Source organism: Porites lutea, chromosome 5 (assembly GCF_958299795.1).
Source record: "Porites lutea chromosome 5, jaPorLute2.1, whole genome shotgun sequence".
Classification (NCBI taxonomy): Eukaryota; Metazoa; Cnidaria; class Anthozoa; order Scleractinia; family Poritidae; genus Porites; species Porites lutea.
The window spans coordinates 37,168,311-37,195,512 of NC_133205.1; the positions used below are offsets into that span (position 1 = coordinate 37,168,311).

A 27,202-nucleotide genomic window follows, 5' to 3' on the forward strand; every position below is an offset into this window, starting at 1 on the left:
GATGTATTCCAACCGGTGGCGATGCTGAACTTGAGACAACGCGCACAGAGCGGGGGGTGGGGGGGGGGGGGGTGGGATCGGCGGAGGGATTTATTCAGACCTTAGGGACGTTAAAAGTTCTTAAAGCAAATCGCTGCGGCGACCCCTACTACGGCGGTCGTGGATGCGGAGGTTTGGGGAGAGTACTTCACAGCAGCCCGCCAAATTTCGACATTACGCAAGCGTCACCAAAACAGAGACTACGGGAGTTCTCGCTTGTTAATAAAACACAGAGAGGACGTTTTTACTGGAAAACCAGAAGCGTGAAATACTTTCTTGATAAAGTGAAAAGCAATCTATGATAGGTTCAAAACCTGTAATTGTAAAAAAAAATGAGAAAAGTCGATAGTAGCGACTACGCCGCTCGATAAATCTTCAGGTTGTAAGATTTGGCGCAACGGCGAAAGGTCATTTCCAAGCATGCGCTCTACGTCATTTTTGGCCTTTTTAAATTCCGGCCGCCGTAGTGGAGGTCACTTTAACGATTTGCTTAAAGTCTCTCTTGTTGTTTGGGGGCGTGCTGCCCGACACGCTGTGGAAACCTGCGTCATCTCATGACCAGATCTCACTCTGTCTTTAGGTGAAAAGTGAACGTGGGAGATCTGGTACGAGATCGAGATGGAGACCTGTTGGTCTCGGTTTCGTCTAAAATTAAGCGGGTAGCAGGGCTCTCCCCATATTTCCTACACTGATAAGACCTTTACAAAACAGTTTCCTTTTCTATCACACACAAGGTGGCTAAAGGGGATGGCTCAGGTTCGATTTCGATCCTCTTCCGTGTCAACTTCTCATTGAGGCATAAATATAATCCAAAATTAAAAAGCCCTAGAAACTCAAGTCCACTAGCAAATCTAAAAGCTACATGATACGAATTGGTCTTTTCTGCTACCAAACCTAAAAGTCCAACAATATGACAGGAATTAATGAGAGAAAAAAAATAGATTGACTGCGCTGTGTCTGATATGCGAGTCGACTGGTCCCCCTCCCAAAATTAAAGTTATGCTATATAATAGGGTTTTCTTTATGGCAAAACAAGCTGACACACACAGCGACAATAACAATCGAACAATAGCCTACGTTCGATATATTAAAATTCGAACATGACTCCGAGGCTTTAGGGTCAAAATTGCAAATTTTTGACTTGAGCACAAAGAAAACCAAACCAAATACAGAAAAATGACCAGAAAGCCTCGGAGTCATGGTTAATATATCGGACGTGGGCTATTTGCGTTCATTTTCATATCACGAGGGTTGCCCAATACACCCAAACTGAATCCGATGGACGAAAGCCATGAACAACCAGACGCACCCGAAGTCAGTTCGCGAGAGACTTAGTAAAGCAAAGTAGAATTGAGGAGGGGACGATGGTTCAAGAACGGCGTATATTATATGCGTTGCGCGCTTGTTTGGCCTCATCAATGGCTTACAGAACAGTGCATTTTCTACCTTCTCTGATGCTACTTTGCTGTTTATTTTCTAAGTCTCTCGCGAACTGATTTCCGGTGAGTCCGATCGACTCTTGCCAGGACGAACAGTCTCCATCGGATCCGATCGAGTCTGTTTGCCAGCATCTTCTACCCGCCTCTTCCTGTTAACCGCTTACCTCAGGTAACACTGATCAAAGCGCCTTGCGCCTATTTCCGGTTCCGGTCACGATATGACTCGATCCGCCTGCGGGTGAGGACAACCGACTCAAGTCGAGTGTATTGGACATGTGCGGAGCATGCGCTGATTACTTAATCGAACGGCCATACAGCTCCTAATCGTTAGCTACATGTATATGGGAAAATGAATAAAAACAGATACGTGTGGCCGAGGACGGGGCCTAAGCCCAGTTGAAAAGCAGTGAGGCATCTGCTCACAATATCTTCATAACAAGTACTGACATCTGCTCACAACATCTTCATAGCAAGTGCTGTGACAAGGCGGTAACAATGTTGACATGATGTTGTGACGATGTTCTAACTATTTAGCCAATGCTCTGACATGTTGTGAAGATGTGATAATGTTGAGCCGATTTTGCGATAATGTTGTGACGATTTTGTCACAATGTTATTACGCTGTCAGTTGAGACAATATTGTGGTGAAAAATGCTGTGACAATATTGTGGTGAACAATACTGTGGCAATATTGTGGCTGTTTAATTTGAAAGGGGCTTTACGAGGGTAAACCTGCACTCTAAAGAGAATACTATGATAATAAGGAAAACAACTATTGAGATAACTTGAATCATCTTTCAATAAACTTACCTCCAATTGGTGGTCCGCATAGAAAAGCGATGCAGTTGAAGAGTAAATAAAAACCAAGGCCTTGGGCTTTCTGCTTCGGTGTCAGCATTTGCAAGCAACACAGAATTCCCCCAATTGCCATCATTCCATCGGCAAGGCCATAAACTGATGCGTAACAGAGAAGTCGAATCAAAGTAGTTGCCAAAGGTAATAGTAGCGCAGATAGTGCACTGACGATCGCAAACACGAACAACACTTTTACTGGACTGATGACGTCACAAAGCTTGGAGCCTGGTAATCTGGCTAGAAGAGATACTAGTCCAATGCACATGTAAAGCCAAATTACCTGGTCCTCTTTAATACCAAGGTCCTCACAATATTTTGCCTTTGAAAGGATGGAAAAGCAACGTTAATAATCTTGCTGAGAATCCCTTCATCCATGAGAATATTACCTAAACAGTTTAGATAAACATTTTTATAAGATAACTAAGATAGTACGCTCGTTCTGGTTGGTTAAAAACCTATGGTTTATTGTGCCCGTAAACTCATAGAAAACTGAAACATTTTCCATTTTACCTGAAGTTAATTTATAAAAGCAATAGACCACACTTTATGTGGGTTTAGAACACTCGAAAAGCTTATAAATTACGAGCCGAATGTTCTCCCAACATTCCGCGTGGGTTGTCACGCCGGTAAACCCATAGAAAGTGTGGTCTATTGCTTAAGTAATAGCAAAGCTGGCACCACCACAAAAGGAACTCTTTTTTAGTTAGTCCGATATTTCAAGGAGCAAAAGTAGTAGTTAACAAAATCATAAGCGCTCTGACACTCTGACAGTATTGAATGAGCATAAAAAAAGGCAAAAGGGCGCCTAGAGCCATTCATATAGCGAAGGACATGACACCTCCAAACCTGAGAAATTATTAAACATAAGTAGTGAATGGTAACTAGTGTAAATTACTTAAAAGAATTCATACTTCAAAGCTTTGAATGGACAGATTTGGGATCAATTCAGGTTTCCGGAAAACTACCCACCTACCCCTCTCCTAAGTGAACATTAACACTTACTTCTCCCTTAGGGCAAAATATTGGGTTAGGGGAGGAGTAGGTGGGCAGTTTCCCAGAAACCTAAATTAATCCCAGATTTTCAAAACAATGAATACAAAGTAATTTTTCTTAACTATCTGCATCGTAAGAAGGAAAGAATAGTACAAAAACTCTAAAACTGGGATTTTCAAGTGTTTGCCTGAAAATGGAAAATGCTAGGCTGTTTGGGTGGAAAACACGATAGAGTAAAACACATAAACGTTCCAGTATAAGCTTAAAGGATGGCTGGCTTACCAGATGAAGTGGTACCAAGTGATGCCCAGTATAGATGACAAGCTGCGAAAGGTTGAGGACTACAAAACTTCTGTTTTTCCACATCGACAAATCCAGTACTTTTTCGCTGTGCTTGTCCACGGGTTCCTTAAAGTCTTTAACTGCCGCATGAGTCTCATCGTCTGCCACGTTGGGATCAAATACCCAACTGGTTAAGAAAACAAGGAATGCTAAGCAGCCCAGTCCGGCAAACGTCCTTCTCCAACCAAATGCTGTTAACAAAGCCTCACACACCGGGGTCATCACCACCAAAGCACCTCCTACGCTCATTGTAATTATTCCTGTTGCTACGGAACGATTTTTGACAAAATAACGGGGAACTATCTCGTAAATAGCCATATAAACTAAGCTTGAACCAAACCCATAAATACCACCATATGTCAAGAACATTAGATGTAAACCAGGAACTATAGATGTAAAAAGAAGACCACCCACACATATTAATGATCCACAGGCCACAACAATACGGGCACCAAAGCGATTTGTCAATCTCCCGGATAAAGGACCGAAAAGACCGCTAGCTGACATTGCGAATGAGCCAACCCATGCTGAAAGAGAAAAAAAAACAATGCTTGTAACTTTCCTTTTTCTACCTTCCTATGATTTTTCATTCACTTACACAATTATTTCCCCCGCACGCAATTAGCAAAGTTAACCGTTTCGAGCCAGTGCTTACCCCTAATCAGTATGGTAATTGTTTAACCCAAATCACTATTTTTAGTGCTAACCCTAATCACTGTAGTCAGTACTCACTCCCATATACCGATGTTACTTTGTGTAGACATCATAACGTATGCAAGGGCGGTTTGAGCTAATTGGGCACTATTGTTAGCCGGGCCAACTGTACCGTGGAAACAAAACGCCTCGCATACGCAGATAAGTAACCAGGCTTTTTTAACAAAGCAAAGAAAGATGTTAGCGAGTTAAAAGGCTATCGTAATACCTACCAGTATTAGATTTTCCTTGTTTAAACTCCTGGAGAAGGTGGGGAAATATCATGCCAAAACAGTAGGCTGATCCCAATACAATGACGTCGGAAATGGCACCAACTGCACACACGATCCACGACCAGTAAGAGTCTGGTTGTCGTAATTTCTTTCCTCTTACATCTCCTGTCTTGGATGAATCTAGAGTTTCCCCGGATTCAATCAAAAACCCATGGGAGGAGGCTTCTCTTGACATTTTTGAACGCTGTTTTAAAAGGTAGAGGCTTATTCAGGCGGTCTTTAAAGAAAAAAAGAACAATAAATAACTGGCTACTGCCCAATTTTGCTCCAACTGCTCCGTTCTTAAGAATTTCTTTTCCGTTATAATAAACTCCTTACATCCTATTTCCTTTCTCAACGCAAACTGGAAAGTACCTCACAAAGAGTAAATTAAACATGCACGAGCGCTCGCGCGATGACAGAGGGTTAAAGCGTGAGCGCTCCGCACTCGCCACACATGTCCAGTTTACGAATAAACTGAATATATTTTCGAGGTGGGCTCGGTGGGCTGCTAATAAAGCCGTCTTTCCTCGCAACACGTCCCCAGCGGCGAGGAGCGAGGAGAGACAGCTGTATTCGAAGGCTAAACCCGAGAAAATAGAAAGCTCTCTCAGCCCATAATTACATAGACTGCTTCAGATTTAGTGAGAGAGCAGTGCACGCGCGCGGGAGCCGCGGGACGCGCGAAACGAGGGCGGCATCTCCCGTCTCTCGCCTTCAGTCACACGCGTGGCCATTTGCGTGTCTCGCGTTTTGCTCGACGGACTACAGAAAGAGAGACTGCTCGTAGTCTAATAATTACAGTAATTAAATTAGTGTCAAAAAACGTGGAAGAACGCCCTTTTTATGAAAGAAAACGGGCGTTACGATGATTGCAAATGTGACGGTTCCCATATTATCATCGACAAGATAAGATCGAAAAGAAACAAAAATCTAGACCAGTGAGTTGTCTAACCCTTAGTTTAAACCGTACCACAGCGACGTCGTCATCCGCAGGGAAGAGGAGATAGACCACACAATTTTATGTGAGCAATCAAGCGCGGATCATCGCAAGTAGAAGTGGCACATTATGAGGGTGTGAATGGGGTTAACCGACTAGCCACGAAGGGCCAAAAATATTCTGACTACCGACAAAACACGAAAAAACTTCCCGACTACCAACAGGAATTATCGATCTTAATTTATGTATTTTTTCTAGCTTAGGAAATAACCTCTGTCTGTAAATTTATGACTCATCAGTTGGTCCAACGGAAACAATTTCCTCTTTTGCTGGTACAGAAGATACTACCAACTTTATAAATTTTATTGAAAAGACAAAGGTGTGAAAGGGAACATTTTAGACCCCTGTAGACTATTTCTTTTTCGATGGACGTCACAGGTCTTTACCCAAACATACCACTAAACGAAAGCATTGAAATAGTTTGCAGAGCAAGGAGCCGATTAGTTCGGCTCCGGGCAGAGCATTTGAAAATTTCTACGAAAACAACCCTTTTATTCCTACACATCATTTGCGAGAAATGCTTAGATTAATCCTCAAAGAAAATTCTTTCCAGTTTAATGGAAAGCTCTACCTACAAATCCAAGGTACCGGGTAGGGAACAAAGACAGTAGTTTCCTTTGCCAACATTTTCATGCCATATATTGAAAATGCTCTACTACAGTTACCAATATAACTTGAAGATCGTGGGCGTTCCACTTATCTCAGAAAGCGAATCTGCGCAAGACACCGGAGAGTTGTGTGCGAAGCTATTTTCTGGCCTTGGAGTCGATGTCTCCATCTCAGAGATCGACATTGCCCATAGGGTTCCACAGCGAGATACTTCAACCGGTAATGGCAACCAAAGACAACCGAACCCGATAATTTGCAAATTCACTAGAAGGATGACAGGAGACACAGTGCTGGCGTCGAGAGAAAACCTCAGCCGACTAACTACCGAGGACCTGGATCTCCCGTCCACTGCTCAAAATTAATCGGATAGCAATTTACAGCCACCTCACGCCGAGACTACATGAGCTGTTACATTCAGCGACGGCGCACCAAAACACATACAACTACAAGTGGTGCTTGGCAAAAGGTGCACGGCAATCTTCCTACGCAAAACGAATTCTTCTATGACGATTCGTCTGAGGTCGATTGACGACTTAACTGAGTTAAGACTGCGTGAACGCCCTGAACCTCGACCGGAGGATCCTTGCAGCTAACTTAAAACTACTTTTATGTTTTATCACTGATATTACTATGAAAGGCAGGAACAAAACTACAGTGAAATCTATTAGATCTACATTGAAGGTTTTACCGTATTATAGTTGTTCTGGAAATTTGGCAGAAATTCATGGCCAGTTTAATAATTCAGTTTCGACCACATGTAAAACTAAAAAGGAATTAGACAAGCTTACTAGCTTATATGACCTTACATCATAATTTGGACCCCGCTGATTACTGCTCTAATAGAATAACTAGTCGATATTTCTCCCCCCATAGTTTTAAGGAAAAGAAAACGAAGTTGTCAAAAGATGAGACTATCTCTAGCTTTTCTGTTTTTCATAACAACGTAGTCAGCCTCAATCGTAACCTGGAAAATCTTCAAACTCGACTTTTGCATGAACTAGATTTTCATTTTAATCATAGTTAATTGAGTGGAATGGTTATGAAACCCGTCAGACTCCTTTGTTATATGTTTTTGTGGACCTGAAAGTGCACAACGTTCAAAAGAATTCCTATCATTTTGATTGTATTGACCAATAAAAACGTTGCATTAATTTATTCCGTAACAATTTGCCAACAGAAAACAAAGGATTGTGCACTTTCAGGGTGCTTCCAACATAAACTGCAGCACTGTTGTTTTTATTATTGATGTTTGCCGCTTTTCATAACCAGTCTCCTCTAATAACTATGTTTTAATGTCATCGGAGTTACTGAAACAAAAATCACCAATGCTAATTCACAAATGTGCACAGCACATATACCTGGCTACGTATTTGAATACGTTCCAGCGCCTCTGGCGTTTGGGGGTGTAGGAATGTTTATTGACGAATCACTTGATTATCGTATTTTAGAAAAGACCTCTAATGAAGTTTTTCAGGTATTGTGGACTGAGTTCTCCTTTGTGAATAAGAAAAATGTTATTTGTGGAATCTTTTATAGACAGCATATCTCACCTGAAATCTTTCAATCATATTTTGATGAGACTATTGGAAAAACTTGCGTCCTCTGGGAAACACATTGTAATCATGGGTGATTTCAACATTGACCTTCTAAAATGCGCATCATCTTCGTATAGTCACGAGTTTTTGTCTTCCCTTCAAAGTTGTTTTCTCTTTCCCTCAATCGACAAACCAACACGTGTTCGCTGTACTTCGGTCACCCTAACTGACAACATCTTTATTAATAATCCTGATCAAGTTGTGGCTTGTGGAAATATAATCTCTGATATAAGTGATCATTTTTCGCAATTCTGTATTCTGAAATCTATAAGGGATAAAATTAAGATATAAAAGTCGAAAGTGCGGGACTTTTCTAGATTTTCTAGGGAGAGTTTTAACTTTAATCTCTCTAATGTGGACTGGAATGCACTCTTAAATAAAAAACCGTGTTACGCGGACAATTTATTTTCTTCTTTTTATAACAAGTTTAACAAAATTAATAAGTAAACATGCACCTATGAAAACAATTTCAAACCACAAAGCAAAACAGCTCTCTAAACCATGGATTACCAAAGGTATAAGAATCTCCATTAAAGTTAAAAATAAGTTATATGCGTCTAATGACATCGCCGATTATAAAATCTATAGGAACAAAATTTGTACCTTAACGCGTTTAAGGAAACAGCAATATTATTCTAATTTTTTTAGTGATAACTTAACTAATATGAAAAAAACATGGGGGGGGGGGGGGGGGCGGCAATAAACAATGTACTTGCCCGTAAATTGAAGAACACAAAACCTATTACTTTTATTAAGGACACTAATGACAATGATTCTGTCACCAGTGACCCAAGTAGAATAGCCAACGTTCCTAGGGCCTGTTTACATGGAGGTGGGGGACCCCAAGTAGGTGAGGTAACCCGCTTTGGTGGGTAACCCGCCTGTCCACATAATCTCTCATTTTAACTTGATCACGTTTACATGATAGGTGTGGTGACCCGCCGCATGTTACCTCACCTATCTGGGGTCCCCCACCTCCATGTAAACAGGCCCTTAAACCATTTGGCTTCTGTTGGACCTAAACTGGGAAATAAGTTACCAACCGTTCAGCGTAATTATTTTGATTTTTTGAACAGCTCTAACTCTCCTGACTCTTCGTTTGCTTTCAACCTAGTTACCCCAGCTGAAGTGGAATTGGAAATTTTGCGCATACCAATTAACAAATCTCATGGTTTATATTCATGTCCTACTCAATTGTTGAAGTACTCGTCAAATGTTATCAGCAGTACACTCGCGGAAATAATAAATCTTTCTATTTCGACTGGAATGTATCCCACTAAACTAAAAAATGGCAAAAATTATTCCTATCTTTAAAGCTGAAGATAACACTAACGCAAACAACTATAGGCCCATTTCTTTGCTGTCTAACTTTAACAGGATCTTCAAAAAAGTGGTCTTCTCTAGAATGGAATCTTTCATTGAGCAAAATGACATAATTTCTCCAGTTCAATATGGCTTCCGCAAAGCGCACTCAAATCAGAATGCAATTCTTGATATTGTAAGGACTATTCAGGAAAACATGGGCAAGCGCTTGTTCTCATGTGGTGTATTTATTGACCTGAAAAAGGCTTTTGATACAGTCGATCATAAAATTCTTTTGCACAAGTTAGATGACTATGGTTTTCGTGGTGTTATAAATAAGGGGTTCTCATCTTACTTAGAAGGTCGAACTCAAACGATGCAAATTGGTTCTTTTATAAGAAAAAATACCACTTGCGGTATGCCGCAAGGCTCAGTCCTAGGCCCATTACTCTTCCTAATCTATGTCAACGACATCCAAGAATCCTCTGACAAACTTAAATTTCACTTTTTATTTGCTGATGACTCGATTGCCGTATATGCTGACAAAAATCTCAAGTCCCTTGAATCGACTGTAAATCAAGAACTCTGCAAGTTGTTCGATTGGTTAATGGCAAATAAACTAACCTTGAATATTAAAAAAACATATTTTGTCATTTTAAGACCGGCTCAGAGACAAGACATACTCTTCTAACTATTTATCGATCCCTTGTTGCTCCTTATTTAACTTATGGTTTGACGGCCTGGGGCCAAGCATATAAATCGCACCTTGAAAAGCTTCTCAAGCTTCAAAAGCGAGCTTTTCGCTTTATCTATTTTTCTGAGCGAAATCAGCATGCAATTCCTTCATTTACTGACGCCGGTGTTTTACCGTTAAAATTTTTGTATTATGAGCATTTAGCTAACCTTATGTTTGAAATAAGACACAGTAATGCTCCTGGAAACATTCAAGATCTCTTTCAAGATATTTCTGATATTCATTCTTCTAATACTCGATCCTCTGCTCTAATAACTTTTACACACAGACTTCCAGACTCTCAATTCAAGTGAATTCATTTTCTAGAATCGGAACAAAAATATGGAATGAAATACCTGTATCTTTAAGAAAACTTTCGAAAAGTGCCTTTAAGAGGAAAATAAAACAAACGCTTTTTGAGATCCTAGCTTCAGAAGACCGTTATATTGTCTGTTGATCTCCCAGAAATCGTTCAAAAAGTTAAGTTGAATTTATTTTCCTCTTAGTTGATATGTAATCATTAATATCAGTGTATCAGTAGTCTCTTGTCATAACTGTTGTCATTTATTATTAGTAATACCATCAGTAGTCTCTAGTCATTGTTGTCAATTTTAGTTTCTTTAGTTCTCTTGTTACTTTTAGTTGTATTTAGTTGTATCTATTTCCTGTAAACATGCCCCGCCTAGATTAGCTTAGCTACCCGCGGGCGTGTTATTGTACTTTTACCTCAAAACACAATAAAATAAAATGTATGTACAGTCGACTCCCGATAACTCGAACCCTCGCTAACTCGAACCTCGCGCTAACTCGAACCAAAATCGATTTCCCCTGGATTTCCGTCATACATTCACTGTAATTTTACCCTCGATAACTCGAACTCGCGCTAACTTGAACCAATCTCGGTTTCCCCTCAGGTCATTTTCTATATAATTTTACCCTCGATAACTCGAACCATGTTTTGAGCCCTTAAAAAGTCGGGAAAAACGCCGTATACTGGCGTCCGAAACATTGAATTTTGGATTTCCTATTGACGTGTTGTAGAAGTATAGTTTACTAGTGGAGGCTGATGTTGATTGTCACAGGCTAACGTGAAGCAGCTTTTCTTCTCAAAACAGTAAAACGCATGCTCTATTTAGGCTATCTTTTGTTACGTTACGTTATGATTTATAATCTAGAAGTATCTTTTAATTTTCACTTTACATTTCTACAATTATATGTGATTAAAATGTTCACTGTGCAGTAAAAACTGTTTTTTACCTTACTCTCGGCTATTTTCTTCGAACTCCCGATAACTCGAACCTTTTTTCGATTTCCTTTGAAGGTTCGAATTATCGGGAGTCGACTGTATGTATGTATGTTCGTTACTAGACTAATTTTAGTCATTTGGAAATAATTGATATACTATTTATTGTATGAGACTCCAAATAAAAAACATGAATGTATGTATGTACGGGAAGGCTCCGCCCCGAGGTCCAACCCCTTTTTTCACGAAAAAGGTACCTCTTATGTATACCTTTTATAAAATTGACAAATGGTACCCCTTTCACATACTTTGTTTAGAACTTTGCATCCCTTTTAACTGTTGTAAATGCACTGTCTTTTAAATAGAAATCAATCAGAAAAATAGAACGTTTTCGTGACTTTTTTAAGCCATAAAATTCATCTGTTAGCCCTTTTGAGCCCTTTCACAGACCCAAATGACAGATTTCCCAACCCTTTTATTTACTTCAACTCGTGAAATCCCTACCCTTTCATATACCTGAAGCCTAGAAAAGCTACCCCTTTCGCGCGGAGCGTCCCTTATATGCCATTATATGGAGTACCCCCCTGAATTTTTTTAGACACGGTTGTATACGAAGACACAACATTTAACGAAAAAAGCTATCCTTGCTGTCAAGACAAACGGAATCCTTACAGCAGACACATTTTCACCGTCTCTTGTCACCCAGTACCCTGGGTACCAGAGGTTTTTCTCGCGTGCAGCGGGAATTTTCGGTGTTGGCCGAAGGCCGACACATCTTCGGCCGTAGGCCGAAGCCACGAGCAGCGAAGTCGCGAGAAAAACTTTTCGCGCGGGTCACCATAAAGACTTGACAGAAACCGGAAACTGCTCTAGAAAAGTCTCTGGCAACCGGGGTAGTCACCCAGAAGTGTTAAAATGGATTTGTCAAATCTGAAGGACAAACCTTGAGAATCCTACGAACAAGCTCCTCTGAAGCAACTTTTGAGGAGAGTATTTCAAATTTCTAAAAGCGCCTGATAGACAGGGGCTACCCACACAAGTTTGAAAGAAAACTTGCTTTCAGAAATAAAACTCACAGAAAGGAAGTCCGCCCTCCTGAAACAATAAGGAAAAAAATAATAAGGAAGAAAAAGAAATATTCAATGCATTTCGTGACACAATACCAACCCCTAGTGTCCACTATGAAAGAAGCTTTGATGAAAAAGTGAAATCCCATACAAAACCGATCGCCACTTTGCCAAATTTGCCTATTATTTCCCTCAAGAAAGGAAAATCGTGGCAACAGACATGCTTGTTAGAGCCAAAATATGAAGGTCAAACACACGATTTCACGCCGGTATAGATGTGCAGCCTGTCACCCCTTACAGTTTTTCGCTAAAAATAATTTACGTATCCAAAAGGATTAAGTGAGCGTTTTCCTCTGTGTCCATTAATTACTTTTTATTGTGCCCTGTAGTAAACAGGGAAACAAAGCTCGCGTTTACATAAAAAGCTTTGGTGATTTTATCTGTACTATGTTGGCAAACAAAGGTGAATTCAGACCCTCAGATATGCACCTCCTACAAGTATTTTCCTGTACAAAGGTCAAGGACGCTTCTTTTACTGGCTTAGAAAAACATGATACCATCCCAATCAGGGTTTCCAAGTCTTTAGTTACACTATAAAATATCCCCGCAAATGTATGAGGTAAATCAGGGTATCAGCAAAGTGAACGATTGGATAAACTCAGTCAAGAAAATGTTTAAGGGTAGCTAACCTGAGGCGGGGAGTCTTTTCTACTGTAACAAGGACCCTCATTTGCCGTAAAATAGTTTAAAAACAATGCTCTTTTCAAAAAATTGGAAAGTAGCCCGAGAAGGACGGTAAGAAGGCGATCGACTGGTTCGAGCGAGCCTTTTAAAAAGATGTCGGACGCGGAATTTGTTCCCATAACTTTTGCTCTCAGTTGACTTCTCTTTACACAGCAACAAAATTTCTTTTTCTACTGGACTTGTACAGATATTTCTTTTCTCCTTTGTTGGCGCGCTCATAATAATGAAAAAGCGAAGTCAAGAAATAAATAAAAAGTTGTCGATGACAACCCGGGGAAACGAAAAAGCGTTGTAAACAATTTTTCCCCACTAGTCCGTGGTGGAACACTGCTCGATCTTAAAATAATGCATGCGTACTATGAGTTTGCGTCAGACCCAAAGATCCAGATGTCGACCCAGATATCCGATATGTCGACCGGTGTGTCGATCCATCCGCACCAATGAACTTATCTCTACAAACGTGTCGGGCTACAACCGCTATTTCCTTCAACGGGAAATACAACGAGTTAAGGGACGGACCATTAGAAAAGTTATGGGGGGGGGCGGGCGAAGTACAAAAAAAAAATTCATGCAAGGGAAAATTAAGTGAAAAAAAATTCATGCATGCAGAGTAGACCAGGAAAAAAAAATCCTGCATTGGCCTTCCACACATTTTGCACAAATCTTAAGAAGGCAGGCAGGAAAGCATACTGTGTGCAAAACATCGGCCCTTTGAATAAACTTCCTGCTGAATTTTGGTCTTGTAAGCTTATCATAATTTTTAATAGCTGGTAATTTCAGATATGATTATTAAATAACTTTAAATAAATTTAATTATACTTTTCTATGTATTATAAAAAATCAACATAAGGTTATCATTTCCTTACTTTGCGTTATATATCTAATATCTGGAACCAAACATTTCTTTTAAATACCATAGATAACAATAATCAGAGTATTCCCCACAAATCGAAGGAAACATCCAGAAACACCCAGAAAATATATTATTTCTTGGTACTTCTAACAAGCAACAGATAAATAAAAAATAATAATAAAAAAATCTATTTTCTTAGATTTTGTTTGTACAGTTATGGCTGGTCCTTTTAGATAAATGAAACTAACTCAAAGATACATGTTCTTTTCAGACTAGCAGCCTAAAGACTTTTAACATTTGGTCAAATTTATCTATTTTTACCACACATTTTCAGACAATTTCCGTTCTGGTTCTTGATAATAACAATATCATCATCAAGGGAGGAACTACGCGCTCCAGTCAAAAGACTCACACTCTCTTCCTGTCTCTTTAGAAAAACACTAAGCTGGAGTCTACTGAGTCACAATTCAATTCTCCGTAGTAAGTTTATGTAGCTTCAGTTTGAGCTGCAGTTCACTCTTACAATTTTGGATCTGTACGTCACTATCCGTGATAATTTAACCTTCTGAAAAGAAAACTGACTAGCTGGGCCCAGCGTGGTACAGCATTGCAGAAAACATTACACTCACCGACTAAAGAAAATCGCTTAGTTATTCGGATCCAGAAGGCACTTTGGAGAAAATTGGAACCCTTATTCAGCCGTAATAAAAAAGCTTTACGTTTCAAAAGAGGTCAAAGAAAATGCGCTTGCATCAGAGGGCAAATCCTGCCGACCAGAAAATAATAACTACAGTCAATCGATATGTATGTCATGACCTCTCAGTGTGAAACATGCGGCTAAAATCACATTTGCTCAGTATAAATGCAGAACCTTCCAGAGCATAATCTACTCAGCAGATAAAAACAACTTTATTGGAATAAGTAGCATTTTGGCATGAGGTAAAAGTAGTGCAGGCCTACCACCCCCTTTTATTGCTATCATTTGGTCTCACATTCTGGAGTGGGGGGCACTATAGAGGAGCTGTAACCATCAATGGCACCTGGAATTACTATGATGGACTATGGGAGAGGCACAATAAAGGCCAGTGACTCAAAAAATGTGCAGCAAATGTCCCATCTACTCCCACCGGCTTTCTCCTGTCCCACTGTGTCTATATTGTGTCAGATCTTTTACAGTGGTTGGACATAAATTATTTCATGTATCCTTTAAGAACGCCACAGTCAACTCTTTCTAAGACGGACACCTTTGGGGCCGGTACTAAGTGTCCATCTTAGAAAAATGTCTGTCTTATAAAGAGTCAAATAAAACGAGTAAAGAAAGACAGGGACGAACTGTAGGTGTCCGTTTTACAGAGGTGTCCGTCTTATAGAGGTGTCTGTTAAGAGAGAGTCAACTGTACACTCTTTTAGAATGCCTTATTTATAATACTGTTTACATGTAAAAGTTCAGCAATGCAATATGAACCTGCGCAGTACCAATGCACGTACAATACAGGATACCTTGTGTATAAAAGGCTATTGTGAACTGTACCTTAGAATATGTATCAATTTACTTTCGCACACGTGCCCAGGTAGCCTATTTAAATTATGCCCTTGGTTAAGTGAACAACTGAATGATTTAATATGTTTTTAGTTTAGTGTTACTTCAAGGAAAAAAAAAATATTCGTGCAGAACATCTTGACAAAAAAAAATATTCATTCACGGGAAACATTAAAGAAAAAAAATTCCTGCGGCTCGAAAATTCCCCGCCCCCCCCCCCCCCATAACTTTTCTAATGGTCCGTCCCTAACAACATCAAACGTATAGAAGCACGTAATATACGCGCCAGACACTTCCACATTGGACAAACCAGAACGTGTTCCCTTCGCTATCACCTACAACCCAGTCATTCTTCGTTCTATTTCCTCCATCATTCGCAAACACTTTCACATCTTAATTTCATCCCTCCCGTTGCTGTAACATCTTTAAGCTTTTTGCGCTCAAACTAACTTCTCTCATTTAGAATTCGTTCAATTGACATTTGCTATAGAAAATGGCATTTTGTTTATCTTTACATTGAGTGTGATATCATTCAAAGGGGATTGATTCATCTTAAACAAAATCAACAACATCACTAATTATATTAAATGGAACCACACATATGAAATATTCGCATGAACCCAACTACTCAACAGACTCAAATGCACCGCCGACACAAGAAAGTCCCCATACCTTTTTAATCTCCTCCATGGTCGGCAGGCTTGTTCGCCTGAACGATTGCCCGAAAAGGAAGTGAATGTTGAGAAAGAAAACACGCCTAATACGCCCCACTAGCTCTGCTCTGTTTTTATGTCGGGAAAATTAGACATCAACGATTTGCTATGGAAAACGAGACCCAGATTCAGTTCTTTCCGGCCAACTTCAAATGCCCGGAAACTCTACAAAACTACATGTATACTTAAAACCATATTTTTGCTACAAGAAACCCAACAAACTATTCAAATGCAATCAATACATCACTTGAAAGCTTAAGTGTTGGTAGTTAATCTCCCCAATCCACAAAAAATTATACAGTAAAAATTGTTTTGAATGCAGTTTAGGAACCACGCTCCAGTTGATGACATTATGTGCTCTATCTGACTAAGTGTATTTTCCGTCCTGTATGCTGTGGGCTGTCTTCATCACGAAATATGGCGTGAGCTTTGCGAAGGAAACGCATTTTTTTATGGAACAGGAAGTTCTACTATGGATCGTATAATCTACCGGTATTGTAAGCCCTTACTCCCATGGAGTATGATGATTACGTTTGATCGTTTGTGAAAAAATATCCGAGTTGTAACTTTTTTCCAGTGCACTCTTTAAGTTGAATTTCCACTGTCACGTAAATTTTACGTGAGTAAATAGAATAGAGGCAATATATGGAAGGTCGCGCTTAAGTGTCAAGGTTGAACGAGCAGTGGAAATCCACGCTTAAAGCAGCAAAAATTATCTCACCTTAATGCAAGATCTCCGCAGCCAGGCTATTGCTACTACGCCGATAAGGAGAAAGAAACACGCAGGCCACCAGGTCGGAGAAAAGAAGGAGAAAAAAGTAATAAACAAAGCAACGGACCAGCAACTATAACTAGAATTCAGTGGAGGACAACATCGTTAATGAAAATCCTACTCCAGACGTGACTAGAGGGCTAACGATCTGGCTTGAAAGATTTGGTTTCTCTTAACTGTCACGTGCTTCTTTTTTAAGAGGTTCTTTGTTTGTGTGCATGTCCCAGATTTTTTTTTTTCAATACTTTCATTAATTACGAAAACTTATCCCTGACTTATGCCCTCTACCTCTATAAAAATAGTTTTTAAGGATGGTAGACTTTAATTGGATGAGAAACAGTTCCACGCTGTGTTTTTGGTAGAAGATGCGCTCAGTGCAAACAGTAAGGGAAACAAGTTTCACGTCGCTGTTTTGTAAATGACTCTTTATTTTAGTCATGTAATTGCCGTTTTGTTTATTTTTTACAAATCTGGTAAAGTTTTCACAAGGCATTAAAGATGTGGCTCATCAGGGGTCAGGAAATTCTAGAAAGTAAACCATCCATCACGCTATTTTTTTTCTTTTTTATTGTAGATATTTTGAGTTAGGACAAGAGCCTAAAGTGTCCTCATGCTCTATTTCCCTCCTTTTTCCTCCCGTTTGAGTACCTGCTACCAATTTGTTTCTTTTAAATGGGAAGAGCGCAAAGGCTTTTCTGATTCGTTTGACGGTGGTCAGATGAAGCAAATCGTGATTGATCCGGGGAAACGGATGGATTAATTAAGCTACAGCGGCTCGGAAAACAGTAATTGCCACCAAAGAGAGGTCATAAGTTCCGGGCTCCTTGCCCTAAAGGGTTTTTTAATTCGATGTTTTTCTTTCAACACCAAAACGTTTTCTGTAAGAAATACGCCACGGGTTTGATTTCAGGTCTCCTTTTTCCCCGGGATAGCAGAACGAGCTACAAACGCGTGGGCGCGTGGAAAAAGAATACACTATCACCCTCAAGGAAGCAAAAGGCGCGGTGGAAGAGGCGATGTTCCGCGCGTTCGTACATGTTTTTTAAAGCGATGTCCACGCTATCCTCTTTGAAAAACCTGACCCGAAAACTAGAGGTAACCGATGAAGGTCGACCAACGGCGAGGCAATAACAAGCAAACGTGGGCTTTTTCAATAACGATCTGATGACAGCCTGCTCCAGGTCTCCCCTTTCACTCCTCCCTCTTCCGCATTTTTTTTTTTTTTGTTACCCACCAGATTATTCCGCGCCATTCTTCACTATCTAAGCCTCTGGTGCAGGCTAGCATCTTTACGAAACTGCATCACCCCTGGATTTATTTTAATGATACAACACAAAGACTTTCTTTTAAGAAATAAAATTATTAGTGTTCTATAAAAGGAACTACCCCATAGGGGTCATTTTATACTTGCTCTTCCAAGAGAGTTTGACGCAACTGTAGCTGAGCGTGTGCATTGCAGACCTGTTATTAGATTTAACTGTTTTTTCCTGATTGAATATCGAGGAACGGAAAAAATTTAACGGCTTTGTAGTAAGGCCTAACCTGGTTTCTGTAGAGAACTGAATCATGCTACTAACCCTTGTTGGGATGATAGTCCATTGTAGGTTTACCCCCAGCATTTGCCAGCGATATGTTGCCAGTAACCCTTTATACAGTTGATATAGTGGATCAATTTTTCTTGTCTTAGGAAACAATGTGATGGCAAGGCATAATGCTGGACCTACAGATCCGAAGTTGTAGGTGTTAACCACTTAGCCATCACGCCTCGATTGGATTGAGCATATTAAACGAGAACTCCGCTTTTTTGTGCTTGGCGAAATAAATTACAACATCACTTATATGGGTTTAACTGGTGTGCTACTGGCATGCTCGCAGCCATAAAGGCAATATCGTTCTTTGTTTGAACGTTATCATCTGATTAGAAGGACGAAGCGTAATGGCAGTAGTAATAGGGCCAATGATGCAATTGTGCTAAAAGTGCATCATATTAACTCTCTAAATCCCAAGAGTTGACCAACATCAATTTTCTCCAGCTATATCAATTCATCATCAAGATAAAAGGTTATGAGAGTTTATAAGACGATCGCATTATCAAATTCTCTCAACTAATTCTTCAAGGAAATGTATGGAGATCAGTGGGGAGAATTTGTATGTGGATACAGGGGCTTAAAGGGTTAAGCATGCACCTTTCGTGTGGTCTTGAAATAATGGTTTCAGTAAGTATTAGTTACTAGACTTGCCTCAAGTCGACTGGGTGAGTGAGCGCCGAAGCGCAATTCGTGCGCAGCTAATACGAAATGAAAAATTAACGACTAAGCTAAAAATTCTACAAAACAGTTTCTTTTTCTACCACGAGCAGATTTGCTAAAAAGGACGACTCGGAGTCGATTTCGATCGCCTTACGTGAGAACTTCTTCTTGAGACATAAACAAATTCCAAAAATCAAAAGCCCCAAAAACTCAAGTCCACTAGCAAACATAAAAGCCGGGTGATAAGAGTTTGTCTTTTCTGCGATCAAACCTGAAAATCAGAAAATATGAGAAGCATCAATAGTAATCTTAAACAGTCTCAAAATGACAGCAAATTTTAGATATTAAGGAGGCAGATAAGGTTTTACATAAAATATCAAATTCGTCAACTTTTTGCCCATCGAAACACTAAATGACATCTCCTTTATCCTATCAGTCCCAACCTACGCGTCAAGCCCGGTGTAAAGATGGCAGGTCATCGAGAACGAGATCCATCCGTCAAAGTTTGCACCAAAATCAAACTTGACTGTGCGTATGGAATCCAAGAACCTCTGGAGGTCAGCTCAGACGTTTCTTTTTGGTACAAGGAACTGTTACTGACAGCCTGGTACTCGGATTTCCAGAAACTTTTATCCATTCGTCAATTTAGGCGCAATGGATGGCGGAAACGAGAATTTAGGCCTATGATTTGCGTCGTCTCGAACCTACCCATGATCAGACGTTCTTTTGGCGAACTGATGGAACACCTGTTCGTCAAAATCAAAGATCACTTCCCATTGAAACAAAAAACAGGGTCCTTCAGTTCCACCGCTTTACGTTTTCCTTACAATTCTTTGTTTCTTGGCGGCTAATGTTCTATAGGTGAGCTTCACCGAGAGTTACGTTTACTTCGCAAAAAATAGCAGTGCTTGGTGTGCGATGATCTGGCTTACAACATCTTAACTTGCCATTCTGGGGCAGTTTCTTGCGCTTGGAAAAAGAACCACTTTGCCGCCCCCATGCCTTTCTAAGAAAAGGACTGGGACAGTCAATTTCTGATCAACTACCAACCTGAGGCCCCGGAAATCTGAGTGGCTCTTTCATATACGAGCTACCACGGGTTGGTAAATGACCCGTAAAGGAAATGTGTCATCAGGCGTTCTTTTAATTCTCCCCACTTCCTTCACTGTTTGGTACTCCCAAATAACCTGTGTACCAGTAGGGGATGGGGAGAAACGGAAAAGGGGGGCGGGGTATTGGGGCGCCTGCCACACAGGCTACTCCCAAAGGAACGCCTTGTCACATGGAACGTCGTCTTACGCCAATACAGGTTGGTATTCTAATCTATTGAAAATAATTTAGCTCTCACGGTAGTTTACCTCCAATTGGTGGTCCACATAGATATGCAGAGCAGATGAAGAATTGATAAAAACCAAAGCCTTGGGCTTTTTGCTTAGGTGTAAGTGCTTGCAAGCATGACAGAATCCCTCCGATTGCCATCATTCCATCAGCAAGGCCGTAAACTGAGGCGTAACAGATAAATCGGATCAAAGTAGTTGCCAAAGGTAACACCAGAGTAGATAATGCACTGAGAATTGCAAACATGAAAAATACTCTCTGTGGACTGATGACTTCACAAAGTTTAGAGCCCAATAACCTGGCTAGAAGTGATACCAGTCCAATGCACATGTAAAGCCAAACTACATGGTCCTCTTCAATACCAAGATCTTCACAATATTTTGCCTTGGAGAAATATAAGGGAAATATTAGAGTACAGATTAGAGTAGATGCATGAGGGTTCTCTTAGGCCCATGAACCAAACATGAACGAACTTTTATACTTATTTGGGTTGACCCAAATGATACAACATGTTTACCGGTCAAAATGAATTAAAGTATTGATAATTACTTATGCATTAGATTTAAGACATAAAAAGCTCGACGATTGAAACGAAGTCGGGTCCAAGTTAGTTCATGGGTCCACTCAACAACGAACAACGAAAACAATCTTTATTTGCGCCCTTGATAGACAAATACGTATAGAAAAAGCATAGTAATTTAATATTTAGTACTTAAGGATAAAAAGAGCACAGTCACTTAGACAGACACTAGCCCAGCTAAGTGGCCGAGCCAAGCGAAGAAAACACAACACTTCCTCCATCTCTATCGTGTTAAACCAAATGTCTAAATCTTTAATAGTTAAGCATAAACATAAGCGGCCTTAGATTAGTGTACACGAAGCGATCACTCTTAAAAGCGACAAACTTTATGAAACCCTGTATGAACTGTGACCAAGAGAGGACCTTTATCCCCTTTTGCTGTGACTTAAACTCTGTAAAGAAATGCTCTCTTAGCAAAGGTGACCACTCTTGTGAACTACCGGCCGGTGTTTTACCCTAATCGTTTCTAAGGTGGCCAATTTGGGCGTTTGTTATTTTCGCTTTTCTTCATGTTTTATTTTTCGCGACCGAAAGCTTGGCACAATTAGGGAGTACTTTTCCGGCGAGAAGAAAGAAATTGCTGCTGGCCAGCAAAGGCATTATGTTATAATAAAAAGCATCAAAAGTTAAAGTCAAAGTATGCTTACCAAATGAAGTGGTACCACGTAATGTCCAATATAGATAACACAATGCGAAAGTGTGAGGACTGCAAAACTTTTATTTTTCCACATTGACAAATCCAGTATTTTTTTCTTGTGTTTGTCATTGGATTCTTTACCGTGCTCAACTACCGTATAAGCTTCATCACTCGCCACGTTAGGATCAATGAGCCAACTTGTAAAGAAAACAATAAAAACTAAGCAACCCAGTCCGCCAAACGTCCCTCTCCAACCAAATGCCCTTAACAAAGCCTCGCACACCGGAGTCATCACCACCAAAGCACCTCCAGTGCTCATAGTAATAATTCCGGTTGCCACAGAGCGATATTTCACAAAATATCGGGGAACTATCTCGAAAACGGCAATGAAAACTAAGCTTAAACCAAACCCGAAAATTCCACCATACGTAAGGGACATTAGAAATAAACTAGGAACTAAAGATGTCAATAGAAGTCCACTTGCGCTCAAGAGCAAGCCACTGGCGACAACAATACGGGCACCAAAGTGATTTGTCAATCTCCCGGATAAAGGACCGAAAAGACCGCAACCTGACATCGCAATTGAGCCGACCCATGCTGCAAAAGAAAAAGACATCCCTCTTATTAACCAAGTTTGGGGTAGATACTGGAAGATATGGACCGTTTGGTAGTGTGTGCTTCCTTCCTGTTTTGGTTTCGATTTTTTTCTGCTCGGAATTATTGGCCCAAGGGAAACGTGCAGCCTGTCAGTCCTTCCGGGAAAACCAGGTTTTTTGTAACTTACATCACGGACCGAGTAATCGGAAGGTTCTACTATATTGACGGGATATAATTAAGTAAAGGAGAAAAGATTTTCATTGAGAATAAACAAGCGTCAAATTCTTTTTGATTGCCTTTTTGAATAGTTGTGGTTTTCATTCGTCAAATATACCTCTAACAAACTCACTGTCAAAACATGAAAGAAACAGTTATAGAAATTTTTTTATCTGTAATATATCAAACATGAGACGCAGTATTTCATCACCAGATGAAACACTGAGAAGAGAGTCGAAAATACGACGCGCAGCGGAGTATTTTTGACGAACTTCGCGTGTTTCTTCACCAGATGAAACACTTTGTCGAACGCTTGATAGTACTTCTCAAACAAAAGGATTTTACCAGGAGAAATCAAGGATGCAAAAATGAACAGTTTTTCATCTGATTTCCAAACACTCATTAAAAATTAATTTCCTTTGTATTTTCTTTATGAATTATTGATGAGTATTGAGCATCACAAATTATCGACCAAACCAAACTTCTGAATTTGACCGATGACAGCGCGCATATTAACTGTGAGATCTGACCTTAGCTGGAAACGTTCTTTTCTGCCTGTCATTTCATCGCCACCAATTTCTATTAATTTACCTCCTTCTCAACCATTATACTTCTACTGTTTGTCATTCACCACCGCAACATCTCTCTCTCTTTTTTTTTTATCTCCTACTGCTCAACCACAATCCTTTTTTCCCACCTCCACTACCAGTCTGTCGTTCTGCATCGACCACTGAGCGCTGATCCCCGATTGTTCCAAACTTCAAAGTCTTTAAAATATAAGGAGATTGCGCTATCTTTGCTCTGAAATCTCCAACTGTTTGGACATCTTAGTCTTACTGACACTTGAGGGACAAAAAAATAGCCACTAACGATCTCTAGTATATACACACTCAGTGATCTTGGTGATTTAAGCAATCTGATTGGTTCGCTATCTCGGACTATTCAACAATATTCACCTCCTAGCGAGTGGATAATGCGTGAGCTCGGTGTTTTTCCCATTTTTTTAGAGAACGATCTTTTAAAGGTCGACAAAATCCTAGGGCTGACGTTTTTTAAGGCAAGAAAAGACTTGAAGGGAGTAGATATAAATGCAAATTTCGCATTTAAGTATGTCTACAGATAGACGACAAACTTTCGCAATAAATTATCTCAGTGAAAAGTAAAATTAGTAAAAAAATACTATGCATATATATATACTGATACAAATCTCGCAGTTAACCATTTTTCTCAAACTCATTAATAAATCTCTGGAAGTTAATCATTTCCGTTAACTGCAAAATTTCGCTCTTTTAATATTAAGAAACACAAATCTCGCAGTTAACTATTTATCGATATAACTGCGAAATTTCTCTCTGTCTATAGTAAGAAACACAAATCTCGCAGTTAACCATTTTTCAGGTATCTGCGAATTGATTCTCGGTTTATATAAAGGAATGCAAATCTCGCACTTGACCATTTTCTCGACATTTTCCGTTAACTGCAAAATTTCTCTCTGTCAATATGAAGAAACACAAATCTCGCAGTTAACCACTTTTCGTTAACTGCGAAATTTCTCTCGATTTATAATAAGGAATGCAAATCTCGCACTTAACCATTTTTGTTAACTTCGAAATATCTCTCTGTTTACGTGAAGAAACACAATTCTCGTAGTTAACCATTTTTCATTAACTGCTAAATGTCTCTGTTGATATGAAGGAACAGAAATCTCGCAGGTAACCATTTTTAGTAACTGCGAAATGTCTCTGTTTATATGAAGGAACAGAAATCTCGCAGGTAACCATTTTCTGGGTTACTATAGCTGACAAAGATCGATATAAAGACCAGCGATTTCCGTCTTGGGTGAATCTATCCGTGTAAACTTCATGTCCTGTCAAAACCAAACCACAGTCATTCGAAAACATTGCGTACATTTTTAAAGCAATACAATTGCTGAAAATTCATCACGCAAAATAGTCCACGAATCACGTTTCGAATCTGTTGATGTCACCCTTCATTCACCTAGGTCACGTTGAAATAAAAAATTTGTTCACGTGGACATGTCGGTTCAATTTCCTCCTTCTTCTCGAGTCTGGTCTTTCGAGCCTAGTGGGAAACGATTTTAATGAAAAAATTTCAAAAACCGTGATTTTAATCACTAATAAAAAATTTAAAAAATCGTGATTCACCAGAAATAAATCGCCTAATCATGCTTCACGTAACTAAAAAGTGTTGGAGACCCTTTACACTGACAAAAGACAAACTTGAGAGGGAGATGTCCGAAATTCCAGGTGAGCCAAAGCATTCCTGAAAATGGCTGGGCTTTTCTGACTTCTTTATCACAAAAAAAATCCTTTGTAAGTTGAAACAAATGAATTCTTGAACTGGGGACAAGCAATGTTCACCAGCCATTGTCTGGCAATTATCAACAGCAACATTGGCGGGGTCGCTTCATTTTTTCATTAGATTCTCAAAGAGATCGGTAGTGTGTCATAATGGGTCCCATTATGGCTCTTGTAGATATTTAATTTACTACTGATTTACTATCAGATTCCCTGTTTGAAGTCTACTTATACGTACGTAAGTTTAACCATTAAACTAACTTGATTTGGAAAGCAAAGAGAGGAAAAACTCGAGGTTCATAAATTGCTTAGCGCGCGTGCTTGCCTTATATAAGTCCTATTGAGCTGTTAAGAACAAAATCTTTATTTGCGCACGCCCGAAGAAAGATTTTCTTCATGAAGACGTGTTCAGTTGTATTTTTCGTCTCTTTTCCTAAGAACTAAGTACCCATAAATCGATTACCATGATACTGAAGCTTTCTAGCATTTTTGGAGTTGAGCTTGTTGCCACTCATCCAACAGCAAAAACGGGGAAAATGTTTCGCAAATAACAGAGCCTGAAAGACTGACATTCCAGCTGACATTCAGCTGGAAAAAGACCACAAATTGGTCTGTGTCGGGAAATATCTAATTTGTGTATGAAGTACAGTCTGCCTTCCTGTCTCACTCTGGCTAAACTAGATTGCTTCTAGGATTGTTCGTTTAATATATTTATAGAATTTTCTTTTTTCTCTTGTACCTGCCTCGAATAGCCTTCGCTATTAAAATTGCGGGCACAAGCTTTGTAAGCTATATTTGTATAGGTAGTAGCATGATTTGTAGTGATATTTGGCATAAATACCATGAGTGATATTTCAAAATTGTTACACGAAATTTCACGAGCCATTAGGCGAGTGAAATTTGAGACAATTTTGAAATATCACGAGTGGTATATATGCCAAAAATCACGTACAAATCATGCTATTATTTGTTTATACTACTACCCACAAAAGGTTTGTAATTTTCACATGTTGGTATTTGCTCTAAGCCAATCAAATTGCAGAAATTTCTCATGTAGTAGTATAAAATTTCAAATAAACTTGTTAAGGAAAAACTGTTTAAGTGCGAGATTTGAGTCTTTTACTATAAACAGACAGAAATTTCGCAGTTAAGGAAAAATTGTTTAGTGCGAGATTTGTGTTCTTTCATGTAAGCAGAGAGAAATTTCGCAGTTAACGAAAAATAGTTAAGTGCGAGATTAGTGTTTTTTACTATGAACAGAGAGAAATTTCGCATTTAACGAAAAATAGTTAAGTGCGAGATTTGTGTTCTTTCATGTTCACAGAGAAATTTCGCAGTTAAAGAAAAATTGTTTAGTGCGAGATTTGTGTTCTTTCATGTAAACAGAGAGAAATTTCGCAGTTAACGAAAAATAGTTAAGTGCGAGATTTGTGTTCTTTCATGCTAACAGAGGAATTTCGCAGTTAAGGAAAAATGTTAACTGCGAGATTTGAGTTTTTTACTATAAACAGACAGAAATTTCGCAGTTAACGAAAAATGGTTAACTGCGAGATTTGAGTCTCTTCACTTTAAACAGACAGAAATTTCGCAGTTAACGAAAAATAGTTAAGTGCGAGATTTGTGTTCTTTCATGTTAACAGAGAAATTTCGCAGTTAAGGAAAAATGTTAACTGCCAGATTTGAGTCTTTTACCATAAACAGACAGAAATTTCGCAGTTAACGAAAAATAGTTAAGTGCGAGATTTGTGTTTCTTACTATTAACAGACAGAAATTTCGCAGTTAAGGAAAAATTGTTTAGTGCGAGATTTGTGTTCTTTCATGTTAACAGAGAAATTTCGCAGTTTAGGAAAAATGCGAGATTTGATTCTTTTACTGATGAACAGCCAGAAATTTCGCATTCAAGGAAAAATAGTTAAGTGCGAGATTTGAGTCTTTTACTATAATCAGACAGAAATTTCGCAGTTAAGAAAATAGTTAAGTGCGAGATTTGTATCAGTGTAATTAATATGTATTTATAGTAAAACCTCGCGATTAACTAATTGCAAAAGTTTGCTTCGTATATATGAGTGATTAAAAAACTAGCAATTAATTAATTGCGAAGTTTCACTCTGTATATATATAGAGTCGTTTATTTGCGAATTTTTGTTCGTGTCTGTAGAGATAGTTAAATGCAAAATTTGCATTTATCAAATCACCGCCCGCGTATGCGCGTAGAAGAAGCCGTTTCGTGAACTCAGCGTTTTCTAACAAGAAAATTTTGGTTATGACAAACAAATTTAAAAGGAAATATTTGCAGAAATTCTACGTTTCAAGTAAACAGGAAAAAGAATGATACAGGAAGACGACGTCTTACCTCGAGCAACCGAGCCGCTATTTTTGTCAGCACTTCATGCGAAGAACGACACAACGAACCCTTCTGGCTATAAACTTGGCGAGTCAACAGAAAACAACAAAGCTCTACT

The 27,202-nt window shown here is 39.3% G+C and overlaps 2 protein-coding genes across 3 annotated transcripts in view; both read right to left on the reverse strand.

The window, feature by feature from the left end:
* Positions 1–69: 69 nt before the first annotated feature.
* On the reverse strand, positions 70–16,966 carry LOC140937068 (monocarboxylate transporter 4-like). 2 transcript variants are annotated; one of them, XM_073386598.1, is made up of 5 exons: positions 16,754–16,966; positions 4,595–4,871; positions 3,609–4,195; positions 2,289–2,652; positions 70–933 (listed from the first exon to the last, which is right to left on the reverse strand). In XM_073386598.1, the coding sequence occupies exons 2-5, from the start codon at positions 4,827–4,829 to the stop codon at positions 740–742; spliced, it is 1,380 nt and encodes a 459-aa protein (XP_073242699.1). In that variant the 5' UTR covers positions 4,830–4,871; positions 16,754–16,966; the 3' UTR covers positions 70–739. The 2 variants fall into 2 exon arrangements, with proteins under 2 accessions (XP_073242699.1, XP_073242700.1); XM_073386599.1 differs by lacking the exon at positions 16,754–16,966 and adding an exon at positions 7,793–8,135.
* A 1,140-nt stretch (positions 16,967–18,106) lies between these two features.
* The window catches only part of LOC140937069 (monocarboxylate transporter 2-like), a 13,871-nt gene continuing 4,775 nt past the window's right edge, over positions 18,107–27,202 (reverse strand). Inside the window, exons 3-5 of the mRNA XM_073386600.1 lie at positions 21,619–22,205; positions 20,412–20,775; positions 18,107–19,324 (exon numbers count right to left, since the gene is read on the reverse strand). Of these exons, the coding sequence (XP_073242701.1) occupies positions 19,131–19,324; positions 20,412–20,775; positions 21,619–22,205 (1,145 nt within the window). The 3' untranslated portion in view covers positions 18,107–19,130. The remainder of the gene's footprint in view (positions 19,325–20,411; positions 20,776–21,618; positions 22,206–27,202) is intronic.

Bases quoted from the DNA above. Each gene is read 5' to 3' on its own strand.
- LOC140937068 (XM_073386598.1), bottom strand. From the start codon at position 4,829: ATGTCAAGAGAAGCCTCCTCCCATGGGTTTTTGATTGAATCCGGGGAA. The intron at 4,196-4,594 runs GTAGGTATTACG...TTTCTCTTTCAG, and splicing joins ACAAGGAAAATCTAATACTG to CATGGGTTGGCTCATTCGCA. The intron at 2,653-3,608 runs GTAAGCCAGCCA...ATCCTTTCAAAG, and splicing joins ACTTGGTACCACTTCATCTG to GCAAAATATTGTGAGGACCT.